The sequence below is a fragment of the Mandrillus leucophaeus genome, unplaced genomic scaffold (assembly GCF_000951045.1).
Source record: "Mandrillus leucophaeus isolate KB7577 unplaced genomic scaffold, Mleu.le_1.0 Scaffold123, whole genome shotgun sequence".
Lineage (NCBI taxonomy): Eukaryota > Metazoa > Chordata > Mammalia > Primates > Cercopithecidae > Mandrillus > Mandrillus leucophaeus.
In genome coordinates this window covers 361,039-377,515 of record NW_012100654.1, presented here as the reverse complement: position 1 = coordinate 377,515, position 16,477 = coordinate 361,039, and the positions used below count along the sequence as shown (strand labels likewise).

The following is a 16,477-nucleotide window of genomic DNA, read 5'->3' as shown; positions in this document are numbered from 1 at the left end:
GATCTGCTGCCTTCTTAGAATAATTTTCTTAATTTCCCGCCCTTTTTTGTTATTCTCACGCAAGTTATTCCATGAACTTGAGCTCAAAGCTCCTTTTCTTCAACTCTGTGCTCTCGTTCATTCCCCGCGGTCAGGGCAGCCACCAGACGAGCTTTTCATCCCACCTCCCATGCAGGCCATAATGTTTCCTTGCTCACAAACTTTCAGCATCTCCTCAGGATGGTTGGACCTCTCCCTCTGCCTGACTTCCAAACTTCTTTCTGTGCCGGCTTCATCCAAGTCCTTCCACCCCACGCCTTCCAAAGTGAACCTATGGTGCCAGGCGCCCGGTCTCTTTCTGTCTGTGCCTCTTCCCCAGTGCCCTGCCCTAGGCTGTAGACTTTTGTCTTCCGCAGACACCGCCACTTCTCCTGTGTCTAAGTCAGCTCCTGCCCTAGGGAACCCATCCCTCTCTTGCCTGCTTCTGGCCACTGGAATGTTCTGGCCCTTGTGCTGTTCTCAGTGACTTCCTGTCTGGGCTGCTTCTCCTTGATTTTGATGTTCTCTCACTTTTTATTTGTAACAGCTCTATTGAGATGTGATTCACGTGCTGTACAATTCACCCATTTAAAGCATGTGATTTCATAGTTTTTAGTGTATTCACAGGTATGTGTGATCATTGCCACAATCATTTTTAGAACATTTTCATCACGCCCACCTCCTACCCTCCCCACCAAATCCTACTTACCCTGTAGCTATCAGCCCCCACCCCTGTCCCTGCATTTCCCCAAGCCCAAGGCAGTCACGAATCTACTTTTGTGTCTAGAGATTTGCCTGTTGTGGACGTATCCTATAATACGCCACACAGTGTGGCCTTTTGGGTCTGACTGCTTTCAAGGTTCCTCCATGTTGTAATGTGTCAGTAGTTCATTCCCTTTTATGGCTGAATAATACTCTATTGTATAGATATACTTCATTTTACTTATCCATTCATTGGTTGATGAACATTCGGGTCCTTTCTGTTTTTTGGCTCTTACAGATAGTGCTGATGTGAATACATGTTTTCATTTGTCTTTGGTATATAGTGAGGAGTGGAATTGTAATATCAAGTGGTAACTCTCCACATCCTCGCAAATACTTATTATAATTTGACTTTAAAAATTTATTTATTTATTTAGAGACAGAGCCTCACCTGTTGTCCAGGCTGGAGTGCAGTGGTGCAGTCATAGCTTGCTGTAACCATGACTTCCTAGGCTCAAGCGATCCTTTTGCCTCAGCCTCCCAAGAAGCTACGACTGCAGGCACATGGCACCACACCTGGCTAATTTAAAAAAAAATTTTTTTAGAGAAAGGGCCTCACTGTGTTGCCCAGGCTGGTCTCAAACTCCTGGTCTCAAGTGATCCTCTTGCCTCGGCCCTCCACAATGGTAGGATTACACAATGGTAGGATTCAGCCACTATGGCTGACCCTTACAAGTTGATCTTTTAATTATAGCCATCCTCGTGGGTGTGATGTGGTGCCTTATTGTGGTTTAAACCCGTGTTTCTCTAGAGACTAATGATGTTGAGCATCTTTTCATGTGCTTATTGACCATTTGTATATCTTCTTTGGAAAAATTTCTATATAGATCCTTTGCCTATTTTTAAATAGGATTATTTTTCATTTTATTATTCAATTCTGGGAGGTGTTTATATATTTTAGATAAAAGTTCCTTATCAGGTATGTGATTTGTAAATATTTTCTCCCATTCTGTGGGTTGTCTTTTCAGTTGCCCTATGGTGTCATTTGGTACTCAAAACTTTAAAATTTTGAAAAAGTCCAGTTATTTATTTTTTCATTGCTCATGCTTTTGGTGTCACCTCTAAGAATGTATTGCCAAAGCAAAGGTCATAATGATTTAGCCCTCTGGTTTCTTTTCTTTTTTTTTTTTTTCTGTCGCCCAGGCTGGAGTGCAGTGGCCAGATCTCAGCTCACTGCAAGCTCCGCTTCCCATAGCCCTCTGTTTTCTAATAAGAATTTTATAGTTTTAGCTCTTAACATTTAGGTCTCAGATCTGTTTTGTATTGATTTTTGTATATGGTGTAAGGTAGGTGTGCAACTATATTATTTTGCAAGGGATATCCAATTATCCCAGCATCACTGGTTGAAGAGACTGCTCTTTCCCCACTGAACTGTCTTGGCACCCTTGTTGAAATCAATTGACCAAGAGGTAAAGGTTTCTTTATGGACTCCTATTCCCTTCCATTGATACGTTTGGTCTTCTCTTGTCATATGTCATTAACTAGCTATTTGATTTGTATATATCTTAAATACTACAGGGACTTTGTTATTATTGTTATTATTACAATCTTTGGTTACTAAGGAAATATTCATGGTAAAAAATTAAGACACAAAAGTACCAAAAGTGAAAATCCTGCTGCAGTTGCTCCTGTCCCCACTTGCAGGACCTCATCCTCTGAGTGCTTTGCTAAGCAGTTTTGTAGATTTCTCCCAGAGCAGACCTGTATATGTGTCTTACGTGCATGCATGTGAAATCCAAATGCAATTCACACTTGTGGGTATGTGGATACACATATATTCAAATTCAGCAACATTTATATTTGTATGTCTGCATTTTTTTTACAAAATTGAGATGTACAAAAAATTCTACGACTTTTTAAACAATCAGCAGTGTATCTCGTGTGTCTTCCATGACAGTGTATATGTATTCTACCTTGTTCTTTCTTAATGGGTCCATAAAATTCCATAGGGTGTATACGCCAGGATTTCCTCAATCAGTTCTCTATCATTGGATGTTTATGTGGTTTCCTTTTCTTTTTTCCCTATTTCCTCCAGTGTCACAGTGAGTGTCCTTCCACATGCCTCTGTGTACATGGGGGAGTACTTTTCTCAGTGAGATATTCTGGAAGTGGTGTTGCTGATCATGTCTTTTGTCTTACAGTAATTTTTAACGTCTTTCCCTCAGCTGTGCTTTATGATGCCTTGCACATATTAGGCACTTAATAAATATTTACTAAAGTGAATGCTTAAGGATTTTTATCCTGGATTGATCCCCAGCTTGCTGTTTCATTTTAGTAAACTGTTTTATGACACCCTTAGGCCTATTTCACATCCTCTAAAATGAATGAGAGTTTTGGTTACCCAGTCTTCATTAGGGGAACTGAGGTGAAATTAGTCAAGCAGTATTTTGATTATTTACTGTATGTGTGGCCCTGGAGGTGTACAGAGATAAGTGAGATGCAGGCTTAGCCCTCAAGGTATTTAAAAACCATCAGGATAGGCAGGCGGGAGAGGCAGGCGGGAGGTGTAAGTACTTCTCTGAGAAGCACATGTGTGTTGTCGGGGGGCTCAGAGGAAGGGAATAGGTGGTACTGGCACACCTCAGAGGTGGTGCAGGCATGGCTCCAGATACCACAGTACAGCGGATGTCAAAATAAAGCAAATCAGGAACTTTTTGGTTTCCTAGTTGTATGTAAGAGTTGCGTTTACACTATACTGTAGTCTCAAGTGTAGACTAACATTATGCCTAAAAAGTGTATATACCTTAATTAGAAATACTTTATTGGCAAAATATGCTAATGATCATCTGAGCCTTTAGCGAGTCATAATCTTTTTGCTAGTGGGGGGTCTTGCCTACGTGTTGATGGCTGCTGACTGATCTGTATGGTGGTTGCCGAAGGTGGGGTTGACTGTGGAGGTTTTATACAATAAGACAACAATGAGTTTGCCATGTCGATCAGCTCTTCCTCTCACAAAAGATTTCTCTATAGCATACGATGCTATTTGATAGCATTTAACCCACAGTGGAACTGCTTTCAAAACTGGAGTCAGTTCTCTAAAACCCTGCTGCTCAACTCTGTCAACTAAGTTTGTGATCCTATTCTAAATCCTTTGTTGTCATTTCAACAGTGTTCGCAGCATCTTCACCAGGAGCAGATTCCATCTCAAGAAACCACTTTCTTTCCTCATCCATAAGAAGCAACTCCTCATCTGTTCAAATTTGATCATGGGATTGCGGCAATTCAGTCACATCCTCAGGCTCCACTTCTAATTCTACTTTTCTTGCTGTTTCCACAACATCTGCAGTGACTTCTCCATTGAAGTCTTGAACCCCTCAGAGTCATCCGTGAGGGTTGGAATCTACTTCTTTTAAACTCCTATTAATATTGATTTTTTGACCTCTTCCCATGAATCATTAATGTTCTTAATGGCATCAGAATGGTGAGTACTTTCCTCAGAGTTCTCAATTTACTTTTACCAGGTCCATCAGAAGAGTCACTATCTATGGCAGCTCTAAGCTTATGAAATGAATTTCTTAAATAATAAGACTTGAAAGTCATAATTACTCCTTGATTCATGGGCTGCAGAATGGATGCTGTGTTAGGAGGCATGAAAACAACATTCATCTTGTACATCTCCATCAGAGCTTTTGGGTGACGAGGTGCATTGTCAATGAACAGTAATATTTTGAATGGATTCTTTTTTCCTGAGCAGTAGGTCTCAACAGTGGGCTTAAAGTATTCAGTAAAGCATGTTGTAAACAGATGTTCTGTCATCTAGACTCTGTTGTTCCATTTCTAGAACACTGGCAGAGTAGGTTGAGTGTCATTCTTAAAGGCCCTAGAGTTTTCAGAATGCTAAATGAGCGTTGGCTTCCATTTAAAGTCACCAGCTGCATTAGCCCCTAAAAAGAGAGTCAGCCTGTCCTTTGAAGGTTTGAAGCCAGGCATTGATTTCTCCTTTCTAGCTATGAAAGTCTTAGATGGCATCTTTTCCCAGTAAAAGACTGTTCTGTTTAGTATCGCCACCTTCATCAATGATCTTACCTAGATCTTCTGCATAACTTGCTGCAGCTTTTCCATTAGCACTTGCTGCTTCACCTTGCACTTTTATGTTATGGAGACGCCGTCTTTACTTAAGTCTTGTGAACTAACCTCAGCTCACTTCAGTCTTTTCTTCTACACCTTCCTCACCTCTGTCTTGACTGAATTGAAAAGAGATAGAGCCTTAGGCTCAATTAGGCTTTTGCTTAAGGGAGTACTGTGGCTGGTTTGATCTTCTATCTAGACCACTAAAACTTTCTCCACGTCAGCAGTGAGTCCGTTTCACTTTCTTACCATTCATATGTTCACAGGAGTAGCATGTGTAACTTCTTTCAACAACTTTTCCTTTGCATTCACAACTTGGCTAACTGTTAGGTGCAACAGGCCTAGCTCTCGGCCTGTCTTAGCTTTCGACATATCTTCCTCACTAAGCTTAATCATTTGTAGCTTTTGATTTAAAGTGAGAGATATGTGACTCTTCCTTTCATTTGAACACTTAGAGGCCATTGCAGGATTATTAACTGGCCTAATTTTCTTGTGTCTCAGGGGATAGGGAGGCCCAAGGAGAGGGAGAGAGATGAGGGTGGGGGAATGGCTGGTCACTGGAGCAGTCAGAACACAGCAGCATTTATTGGTTAAGTTCGCCATCTTACATGGACAATGTTCTCAGTGTCCCAAAACAATTACAGGAATAATATGAAACATCACTGATCACAGATCACCATGACAAATACAGTAACAATGAAAAAGCTTCAAGTATCGTGAGAATTATCAAAACATGACACAGAGACACAAAGTACATGCTGTTGGAAAGACAGCACCGGTAGACTTGCCTGATGCAGGCTTGCCACAAACCTTCAACTTGTAAAAAAAAAAAATGTGTTATCTGCAAAGTGGAATAAAGAGAAATGCGATGGACAGAGGTACTTGTGCTTCATTTGGATGCTGTTGAGGGGCAGCCTTCCCTGGAGAAGGGGACATTGAGATACCTCCAAAGAAAGGGTATGATTTGGACAGGTGGAGATGTCCCAGACAGGGAGGTGGCGGGAGGTGGTTCAGAGGGAAGAGCATGCCTGAATTCAGAGGAGGTGAGAAAAGTGATACATCAGGTTCCCCTGAGGACTGGGTGTGTGGAGGGGAGTGGTGGGGCTGAAGCTGCAAAGCCAGCAGGGGGCATACATTGGTAGGCTTGGGAGTCCAGATGGGCTTGGCGTGGACCTGGTAGGCACTGGGCCACCACGAGAGGAGTTTTAGTAGAATTGCTTTGTTGGAGTTGGTCTTGAGGAAGCAGCGCATTCAGTTAATTCTGGGACCTGAATAAAGAGGAGGCTTTGCTTCCAGACACTTTTGTGACATAACTTTTTCTTGTCCCTCCTTTCTGCTTCCTTAGCTGTCTGAAAACGTGGTGAACCGCATGAAGGAGCCCAGCTCTCCACCCCCTGCTCCTGCACCTTCTACCTTGGGCCTTCAAGATGGCAACTTGAGAGCCCCTCACAAAGGTATGGGGGTTGTGACAGTTCTGTGGAGTGTGGAGAGACAGTGAAAGGAGTGATGGGTGCTCACCCGAGCCCACCCGACGGCGCGTGGAGCTCAGGTTGGCTTCGGGATGACGTTAAGCAGCTCTGTCTGGTAAGGGCTTTCCGGAAGAGCATGGCTTTCTGGGAGTGACAGGCGCTGTCGTCAGAGCTGCCAGGATTCGGGCCAGACCACCTTCCCTCTGTGTCACTTTCTCCATGTGGAAATTGAGGCAGAAGGACCTGAGTTGACAGCTCAGGAAAGAAGTTGCCTTTAAGGGCCCTCAGAGGCAGCATAGCCATGACGCAGCTTCAGCCACTCTAGCCTAACTCCCAAATCAAAGAATGATGTGGATTCACGTGAATGGGACCAAATGTGGGAGAATTCCGTCAGTGACTTAGGCGCCTGCCACAGCAGCCCTCACCTGAGCCTCAGGTTGAGAGCTCCTGTCTTGGCCCTTGGAATGGTTCCTCTGGGCTTCTAGGACCTAGGAGTTCCTCTTCCTGGCCGACTGTGAAGCTGGTGCTCAAGCCAAGCTGAAAGCTGATTTGTTCCCTACTCTATTGTACCTGTTGCAGATGAAGAAATTTGTGCTTTCCCCAATTAACAACTTGTAGCAAACACAAGGAAATAAAATTTTAAGAAAAAAATTTGTAAGGCATACAAATGTTAAAATATTACAAAATAAAGTCCTTGGAGCAACTGCTCAAAACATACTTGTTTTTGAGAACTTGGGTCTGTCTACCAGACTCAGTAACCCGATTAAAAAAAAAAAAGATTGGCTGGAGGCACCATGCCACCACGGAAGGACCGACTGTTTACATGGAGAACCACGCACTAGATTGTTCGTCTCGGGCCTGGTCTTGCGTTACAGTTGCCTTTTCTACTCATCTTCCCTGTTGGGTTGTAAGAATTTAGAAGATGAGAGCTGTATCCTGCCCACTTAGTGTTTACTGAAGGCCACCCAGAACCAGGTCCTGTGCCCTGTGCCAGGACACAGTGATAGGTGGGCAGGGACCCTCTCTCATGGCACAGCTGGCTCTGATTATAGAGCCAGATGTCAGCCCTGATGTCAGCCAGATGTCAGCCCAGATGTCGTGTTGTGATGCAACACTGGAATCTGTCCCGGGAGAGGAGGGACTGTGAAAGGCAAGAGGAATGGTGGTGGGTGGGCACTGCGGGTGGGCAGACAGCGGGAGCAGAGGTCTGCAGGCAGGGTGCATCCCAGCCTGCTCAGGGGCCTAGAAGCATTGCTGTCTCTGGAATACAAGGTACAAGGGAGGGGGAGATGTTGGAGTGGCACTCGGGAGCCAGGCCATGGAGACCTCCCCATGGTGGCCAGAGAACTCTGGCTTCATCTTCAAGGGGATGCCTGCCAGGTGTCCCGACACCTCCACCCCTGTGCTGTCTGCCTGGGAGCCAGTGAGCACCTGGATTTGGACCCACCCCAAGATCTTTCTGAATATCTACCACTGTGGGGGATGTGTAAGATTCCCGAAAACCCCCCAAGAAGCCCTTCTCCTTTGCCAATAGGGCTCACTTACTCCCTACGTGGCTCTAACTGATGAGAAGGGCTTGAGAGGGGTCTAACTTGACCCAATGCACTTTAACAAACTGGATTAACTCAAAAGAGGGAGAAAGTGATGATAAAAGTGAAAATTGCCATAATATATAATACTACACATCAGTTTCAGCTTTAGAAGAAATAAGCATTTGCTTCAGTTTGGTAAGTTTTGGCAGTTTGGAAAGCAAGAATAGTAGTTCTTTGTCACTTGGAGTTAGTTATAACAAAATACTTTGCTGTTTAAATGATAGATGTGAGTTTTGTTTCTGAATGTTGAAGAGTCAAAATGACTGTCTTGAAGTTAACTAATTTTAAGATATTTTGTACTTTTAAAACCAGTTTTTGCTTTATTTTAGTAATGGAACGAAGTTAGAAAAAGAAGTTAAAATTCTTCTCATACCATACCCCCCAAAAATGTCAGAGGAAATAAAAGATTGAAATGTATGGCTTGAAGCCATAAAAGTACAATAAAAGATAGATTTTCTGCACATCATATTAAATGAAGAAACCTTAAATTAAAAAAATAGGAAATGTGAATATAAGAAATTAGACAGTTTAGAAAAGAAGTAACAGGAATGGATAAGTTAGAGAAAATATAACATTGGACAGAGTCATAGTAATCTTAATATGTAGCGAGTTCTTAAAGATCCTTAAGGAAGACAGCTCAGTAGGAAATGTGCACAGGTGGCCATGCTCATGACAAGATCTCCATGTCACTAATACTGGAAGAAACGCATATTCAACACTGTGCACTCCCAGGGAGCGGGGATCGGGCAGGGGCACACAGAAGGGGCAGTGAGGATGAGTGCCACATGCCCTACATCGGCAGGCCTGTTATTTTTGTAGTTAAAAAATGGAAAATTATATAAAAAACAGCAATACCAGGCATTAAACCTCAGTAAAACTCTTCAGGCAAATAAGTAAGCGTGGGGAGCACTGGTGTGGAGATGAAACCCCACAGCAGCCTCCTGCATTCACCTCAGTTGAGAACCTGGTGTGTTGCTGAGGAGCATGGGAAGTGCTCTCCTCCCATGAGAGGTGGTTTGAAAGTGTGAGTCACAGCTGATGCTTTCAGAAGTGCCCCCTGAGGTGTCCCTGATGGGTCTGGAGTTGGAGTCGCACACCTTTATTGAGCATCTCCCACAGCCTGGTTCTTACGCTATGTTCTGTGTGGTTCTGGCTGCTGGTGCATAGAACCCTGTGGTGGAGGGAGGTGTGGGACATCGGAGAAGGCCAAGAAAGGTGGTGAGCTTTGGCTAACAGAGAGTTTTGGAAGGGTGAAGGCTGGGGACGGCGTAGTAACAAAACCTTCAGTATCAGCAAGTGGTGGGGAGAGTGAATTAGATTTGCTCAGAAATCCCCAAATCCGTGATGATCAAAAGGGACCTACTGTAACAACAGAAAGAGCCCAGTAATACTAGGGGCGATAGGGGTTAAGTAGAATTAGGTTTAATATGTGGCATTTGCCACACTGGGGATTGTGCAGACTCAGGTGGGTACTAAGGGAAACAAGATTTAAAGAGCCCCCACCCCTTCCCTTCCCTATGCCAAAACCTCTACCTGGGAGGTTGTCCTCATGAAGCAAAGCAATGACTTCGTGCAGCCACTCCTGGCCTGTGCTTAGGAGATGACCTGGATTCCAAATAATTGTCAGGAGGGTAGGGATGGGTTTGGAACACTGCACCCAGTGTTGTGGGCATCCTGGTGCAGAGACCCCTTCGGGATAAGAGGTGGCTTGGATCATCTGGCTTTCCAGACAGCTTGAATCAAGAGTGTTCCTTGAATGCCCCTGTGAACACTCCTTTGTGGGGGCTCATCTGTAGTGCTGCCTTCCCAGGGGCACATTCATTCATGGGAGTCCTTCCTCTCTGGGTGACCTCCATGCCTTCATGGACCCTGGGGTGCCACTGACAGGCCTTTTCTTCTCTTTCCTTTGCAGAATCCACACTGCCCAGATCGGGGAGCAGTGGTGGCCAGCAGATCTCAGGGGCAAAGGAGGATGTCAAGAGGTGAGCCCGAGAGCCTGCTTGCTCCCGGCACTGCGCTCCACCTAAAAGCCTCTTTCCTCACTGGATACCCCTCTCCTTGCCTGAAGCCCTGGAGGGTTTGTCTCACATAATTAATCTCAGTTGCACTGAAGGACAACCCTATGGTATAGGTGTTACTGGTTCTAGTTTAAAGATGTAGAAACACCAAAAGGGGCATAGGGGAATTGATCATTAATGTTCCTCATGCCCAGCAGTTTGAGAGGCCAAGGCAGGAGGATTGCTTGAGGCCAGGAGTTTGAGACCAGCCTGGGCAACATAGCAAGACCCTGTTTCTAAAAGATAAAAAAACTAGCTGGGTGTTGTGGTGTGTGCCTGTGTAGTCCCAGTTATTTGGGAGGCTGAGGTGGAAGAATCACTTGAGTCCAGGAAGCCGAGGCTGCAGGGAGCAATGATTGCACCACTGAACTCCAGCCTGGGTGACCCTGTCTCTGGAAAAAAAAAAAAAAAATTAAAAAAGCTATAACTAAACAGTTGAGTGGCTGGAACTTCTGCATGTGTGTGCACATGCAGGCATGTTTTCAAAGAGATGAGGAAGTGGAGCCCTCCCAGTGCTAGCTGTGGTTGTCCAGATGAACTGGCTTCAGGATGTTGGTGATTTTGTCAGCACAGGCCACAACACCAGGACCTGGCCACGCCTCTGACATGGGGCCTGTTGCCAGAGAAGTTTTAGCAAAGTGGTTAAGGCACAGAGGCCCCAGTGGAGCACAGGGTGGCATCTTGATCCTGCAACTTGCTAGTTATGTGAACTTGAAAAAGCACTGCATCTAAGAAGAGTACTTCTTTAACTGGGCTCCTGTCATGGTTAAATATGTTACTGCATATCATGCACATGAGCATAGTACCTGTCCTACAGAGTTCTCAGTGGACCCTCACAGTAGTTGTTACTGATTGGCCTCTTCAGCATCCTTGAGGCAATTGCCCTCAGTATGGTCAGAGGACCCAGTGGGTCAGCTTAGGGGGCCCAGTGTCAGCCATGGTTGGGCGTTTGCCTTCTAGTAGTTCAGCCATGTTGGGTCTGTTGCATAGTCATAGGTTAAGACCCACATTCTAAGATTCACTCTCCCTAATAGGTCTCAGCAAGAATAACTGACCTGGCCAGGTGTGGTGGCTCAATCCTATAATCCCAGCGAATTTAGGAGGCTAAAGCAGGAGGATTGCTTGAAGTCAGGAGTTTGAGCCCAGCCTGAGCAACATAGTGAGACCCTGTCTCTACAAAAAAAATTAAAAACATTAACTGGGGGTAACACACGTCTGTAGTCTCAGCTGCTCAAGAGGCTGAGGTGGGAAGATTGCTTGAGCCCAGAAGTTGGAGTTTATAGTGAGTTATGATTGCACTACTACACTCCAGCCTGGGCCACATTATGAGACCCAAAACCAAAAAAAAAAAAAAAAAGAAAAAAAGCCAACTACTAACCTGAACCCCGCTTTTTTGGTACTTTTAAACATTTTCAGAATGGTGAAGTAATACATGCTAATGAAAGATTTAAAAATTTATCAAGTGAAAAAATCACCCGTAGACTCATCATCTCAAGACAACCACTATTAATATTTTGGAGTATTTCATGTTCTTCTCCACCCAGAATCCCCTACCCACTGTTTAGGGTTATTTTTTGAAAGTCATAGATAATTTCATATCTTGCTATTTTCACTTTGTATTATAATGATTTGTCATTAGTTTCACCTGCTTTATAAGCAGTTTTATTACTAAAAGCATTTATTGGTTCTCAGTTTTTAGATTCAACCTACAGACAAATGAAAGACTATATTTTCTAGTGGTGATGTCATAGATCATTATATGATCACACCATATTTACTTTAGCTTGACCTTGATTTTGGGACATTTAGGTTGCTTGCATTTTTTTCACTATAATAAATAATACTGTTAAGAGCATCTCAGCACTAATAACTTTTTTCTTCTCTATAGGATTATTTTACTAGGCAGAATGCCCAGAAATAGGTCAAAGGGTAGGAACATATTCAGAATGAAGAGTTAAATGTTCAAAACAGAGGACTACTACCATCTCCAATCTTCAAGCTCTCAAGTGGAGGCAATCCGTGGATTGAGCCCCTCCCTGAGACTCTCACTGGGCATGGGGCTGCCTACTTGGCCAGGTCTCCTCCTGTTCCTGAGCTGTGTTGTCCTGGCTCAGTGTCATTGTCTCCCCTTGTCTGGGGAGCTGTCAGTGATGCCTGAGCTCAGGCGTGGAATGATGGGGCGTGTGGTTTTACAGCATTCTCTCCTTTCCTGGCCGGCCGCTGGCTGGTTTCAGCGTTTCCCTGGCAGCTGAAGTGAGTGCGCAGACCTTGTCTTGGCTATTGGCTGCCCGTCATGTCATCTGCATCTGTTTCTCCTCATCTTTCTTCTGCACAGGTGTGAACAGGAGCATGCTGCTGTCCAGGATAAGCTCTTCCAGGTGGCAAAGACGGAAAGAGAGGCTGCCACCAAGCACTCCAAGGCATCCGTGCCCGTGGGTGAAGGCAGCATCAGCCATGAGGAGCAGAAGTCAGTCCGGCTGGTGAGTGCAGATTTTCCCTGAACTAGCCTTCTGAGCTGGGCAGCACCCGGGGAAAGAGGGGGTGGGCCCTGGCACCTGGTTAGTCTGAAGCCCTGCTGGCTCAGGCTGCCCCTGGAATGTGCTTGGCTTCACCTCTGTGGAAAAGGGTCTTTTGGGAGCCAGGAACTTGGGTTCTCCCAGCCCTGGCTCTGTCAGTGATTTGCTTTGCTGCCTTTGGCATGTTTTTTCAGTCTCTGTGGCCTCAGGTCTATACAGTAAGGGACTAGATCACTTGACAGTCTCATTCAGCTCTGAAACTTCACAGATGTCAGGGCTGCAGTGGTATGTGTTTCGGGAGGGTGTGAGGAGAGAGGACTAGAGGCCTGGAGCCATGTAATATATGACAGGGAGGGCATCATCTTTAGAGTTAGGTAGGCTGGGTGCAAATCCTAGACACCCTGTCTGTGAGCCTTGCTCGAAGATCATGATGCTCACACACAGGACTGCCCAGGGAATCAGAGGAGATAGTATTTGTCCAGGACTTAGCACATGCCAGCAGACTGTGGGAGTGCACTATTGTTATTGTCATTAATACATTTAAGTGATGGGTGGCTATTAGGATATTTTTGCTTAAGTGCAGCATTTATTTTGCAACATGAGAAGTCTCAAAGTGCCCCCAGGGTTGACTAATTCAGTGGCTCACTAGCATCATCATAGACGTGGTGCTTCTCTTCCTGCCACTCTGCCATCCACAGTGTGCCAGTGCATCCTAGGGAGGCTGTCCCCATGGTTAATGAAGGCTGTTACTGCCCCACAAGTCCCATGCAGATGGTAAAACCCTCAGTAGAAGCAGAGAGGCTATGCCGGCCCTTATGTCTCTATCACAAGGATAACTTTCCTAGAAGCTCCTGGCAGAATTCCTCTTACATCACACTGACTTGAATTGTACCAGGTGCCCATGGCTAAGCCAGTCCTCAGCAGAGGGGATACAGAGGGCTCCACTGGCTGCAGCTAGGGCTCTTTTCTAGTCACATTAGGGAGGTTGCGCATCCAGCCAGAATTAGAACTGACAGCAAGGAAGTTGGGGGAGGGAAGCATGGCTGTGGGCGGCATCTAATAACATCTGCTGGAGGTTTGAGACGAGGAACAGCCTTGCCCTACTTTAGGTGGGTAGCCTGGTACACACGGTGTGACCTAGAAGGGGGTTGAACATGATGTGAGAGCATCATTTGGGATTGTGCTCTCCTGGGAGGGGAAGGCAGACATGCTGGCTGGGCACAGGCCTTAGCTTACTAATTTGATGACTACACAAATGTTTGAAGTATGCAGTGGGCACATAAATGCACGTTGAACCAGGCCCTCTGGGAAATACAAACAATGTAGGATCCTAGCCCTCAGGAAGTTTTAGTCTGTGGAGAAGACAAGCACTGACTTGCGCTTTGAAAAAGGCCAGTTTGGTTACAGTAGTTGTTAAATTGAGGAAAAGATTTGGAAATGCAAATGTGTAAGCTGCTGGTGGATCAGAGCTGGTAGATCAGAGAGGGCATTTAACCTCAGCCTTAAAGGATGAGGGGCAGCTGCGCTGAGACAGGCGGGTGTTGAGGAGGTGATCAGATCCAGTGAGAAGAGTGAGCTTTGAAGCCAGATTTTAGAAGGCCTTGGATGTGCTGAGAAGTTAACCCTCAAAGTAGCCCACAGTGATCCTGAAACAGTCAGTGGTTGCTGAAGTTTGTAAGGATGGGAGTGATCTGACTTGTGCTTTTAGAACCCCGTGGCATCCTGGTGAGGAATCAGTTGATACAGTGAAAAACTGGGGCCAGGGCATGCCTTCAGAGGCTCTTAGAGTCAGTCTCTGAGAGGCAGATCGGTTGTTACTCCTCTGCAGGTAGCCTGACAACCAAGTTAGAAGGACCCCTATCCTGGAGATGAAGGGTTAATCAGTATGGCATGAGCAGGAAAAGTTGGCCACCTCTAGAGATGGAAGATCACAACTTACAGGTCTGCTGTCTCTTCGTTCTCACCTGGAATGTATTAATTACAGTGAAAGAGGATTCATGGCTTCCCATTCTTCCTCCTGCAAAGGAGGTTGAGCGCCGCTTTCTCAGGACTGTCCCTTGGGGAAGAATTTGATTCCCCGCCCCACCCCAGGTCTCTAGATGGATAATAATCTCCTTTTCTGAGCCAGAATTCTTAGGGAATTGTGACGTAAGTTACTTCCTTCATTTTAAAAACATTTAACTGCTTTCATGGGCATTCTCATTTTCTGAATGCTCAGCATTCATTTCTCCATGCAACTGGTGTTCCAGTTTCCTTCTGGGAGTGTTCCTGTTTCCTGCTGTGTGTAGACTTGGTGGGACTGTAATTCCTCCATGGAAGCTGAATCTGGGCACAGTGCAAGCTCAGCCAGCCTGCACCTCATGCCTGAGGACCTTCAGTTCTGAGTGAGTACAGAGGAATGATGGGAGGCCAGGATGGGAGTTCCTCGTTGTCTCCCAGGTGTTGCGATCAGCCCCTTCATGCTATGAGGTTGTGTCTTTTGCCGTCTTCTACACTTTCAGTGTACCATTGGTTTCTGTCTGGTCCTCCTGCCTTCTTGAGGTTTGGATCGTCCACTGATGACCTGCCAATTAACTCTCCTTTGCTTAAGTTAGGTGGAGTTGGCTTCTACTGCTTGATGCTCTTGGAAATGCATCTCCTATAGGAGGTGCTACAGAAGATGATGTTGAAGGTGCACAATCATATTCAGTACTCAGTACAAAGGAGGAGAAGGGAAGATGGTGCTTGGCATTGTTCCATAAGTTAACAGAGACCCAAGGCAGTCAACTAAATGCTGAGCAGATGCTATGACCATCGCTTCTAAAGAAGGGGGCTCCCTTTTGGTTGGTATGGTTGGGCAGTGCTTTTAGTGGAGGTAAAACTATATTTTCAAAACTATATTCTGGAAGATTTAAATAAGAGGAGAAAGATGGAGAGAAGAACCTTACAAAAGCAGGGAAATTCTTCTTTCCTCTCCTGAGTTGTCCACATGGAAAGATTGAAGGAGGTGGCTAGTTGGCAGCCTGCTGTGTGGGGTGCTGAAGGGCCTGGTGGTGTGGCAGTGTGTGGATCACAGCACATCCTCCTAGCCCTCCGGGAGGGTTGGACCCTGAGATGGATCTTGCATGGTTGCTGGCAGAATGAGTTGTCTGCCCATTCTTCCTAGGTGCCTTCTCCACTACCCCTACTGTAGTCCTCCCTGTGAACCTGTAGCCTTATCTAGAGGATTTCCTGTTGTACTGAGTGCCACTTAACATGTAGTGTGCTCTTCCACACTGTTCACTTGCCTCTGACTTTTTCCAATATTGATTTTAAAATCCTCTTCTGCATAAGGGATTGGTCCAGCTTATTATTGGGAAAAGTTCACAAAACTAATGACAAGGAAAGGTAATAATTTTTCTGACCTACTTCTGATGACAGAAGTGTTTCCCTTTCCCATCTAGTGCAGCAGTGATGAACTGTTCTGTGCGTGTCGATGCATGTTTGCTGTCACTGGTGGTGTCCTGGTTCTGGTCTGAGTGAAGGCCATGGGTGTCACTGGATCCTGTGAGAGGTGTTTCTCCCTCTGAGTTGATGAAGAAGCTAGGAGTCCAAATCAAACATTCTGGGAAGAAATAAAAAGAACAATGCTGTTGATCTGAGTCTTCTGATGGGTGGAGCCTTAAAAATCCAATGGATGGAGTAATCAAGTCCTGGCTGAGGCTTTATTTTAGGTGAGAATGAGATTTACAACCTTGCCTGTTGCATTTCTGGCACATATTATTAGTTGTATAAGAATACAGTACACCTGATAGAAAGCAAAAACTTTCTTGGCTGGGCACGGTGGCTCACGCCTGTAATCTCAGCACTTTGGGAGGCTGAGGTGGGTGGATCACTTGAGGTCAGGAGTTCGAGACCAGCCTGACCAACACGGTGAAACCCCATCTCTAGTAAAAATACAAAGTTAGCTGGGCCTGGTGGCGCATGCCTGTAATCCCAGCTACTTGGGAGGCTGAGGCAGGAGAATCACTTGAACC

General features: G+C 45.4%; 1 protein-coding gene across 3 annotated transcripts in view; it reads left to right on the top strand.

Moving 5' to 3' along the window:
- The window catches only part of CHCHD6 (coiled-coil-helix-coiled-coil-helix domain containing 6), a 245,131-nt gene that overhangs the window by 21,830 nt on the left and 206,824 nt on the right, over positions 1-16,477 (top strand). For all 3 annotated transcript variants that reach the window (XM_011971503.1, XM_011971502.1, XM_011971504.1), the window contains exons 2-4: positions 6,194-6,302; positions 9,822-9,891; positions 12,302-12,446. In XM_011971503.1, coding sequence (XP_011826893.1) covers positions 6,194-6,302; positions 9,822-9,891; positions 12,302-12,446 — 324 coding nt within the window. The remainder of the gene's footprint in view (positions 1-6,193; positions 6,303-9,821; positions 9,892-12,301; positions 12,447-16,477) is intronic.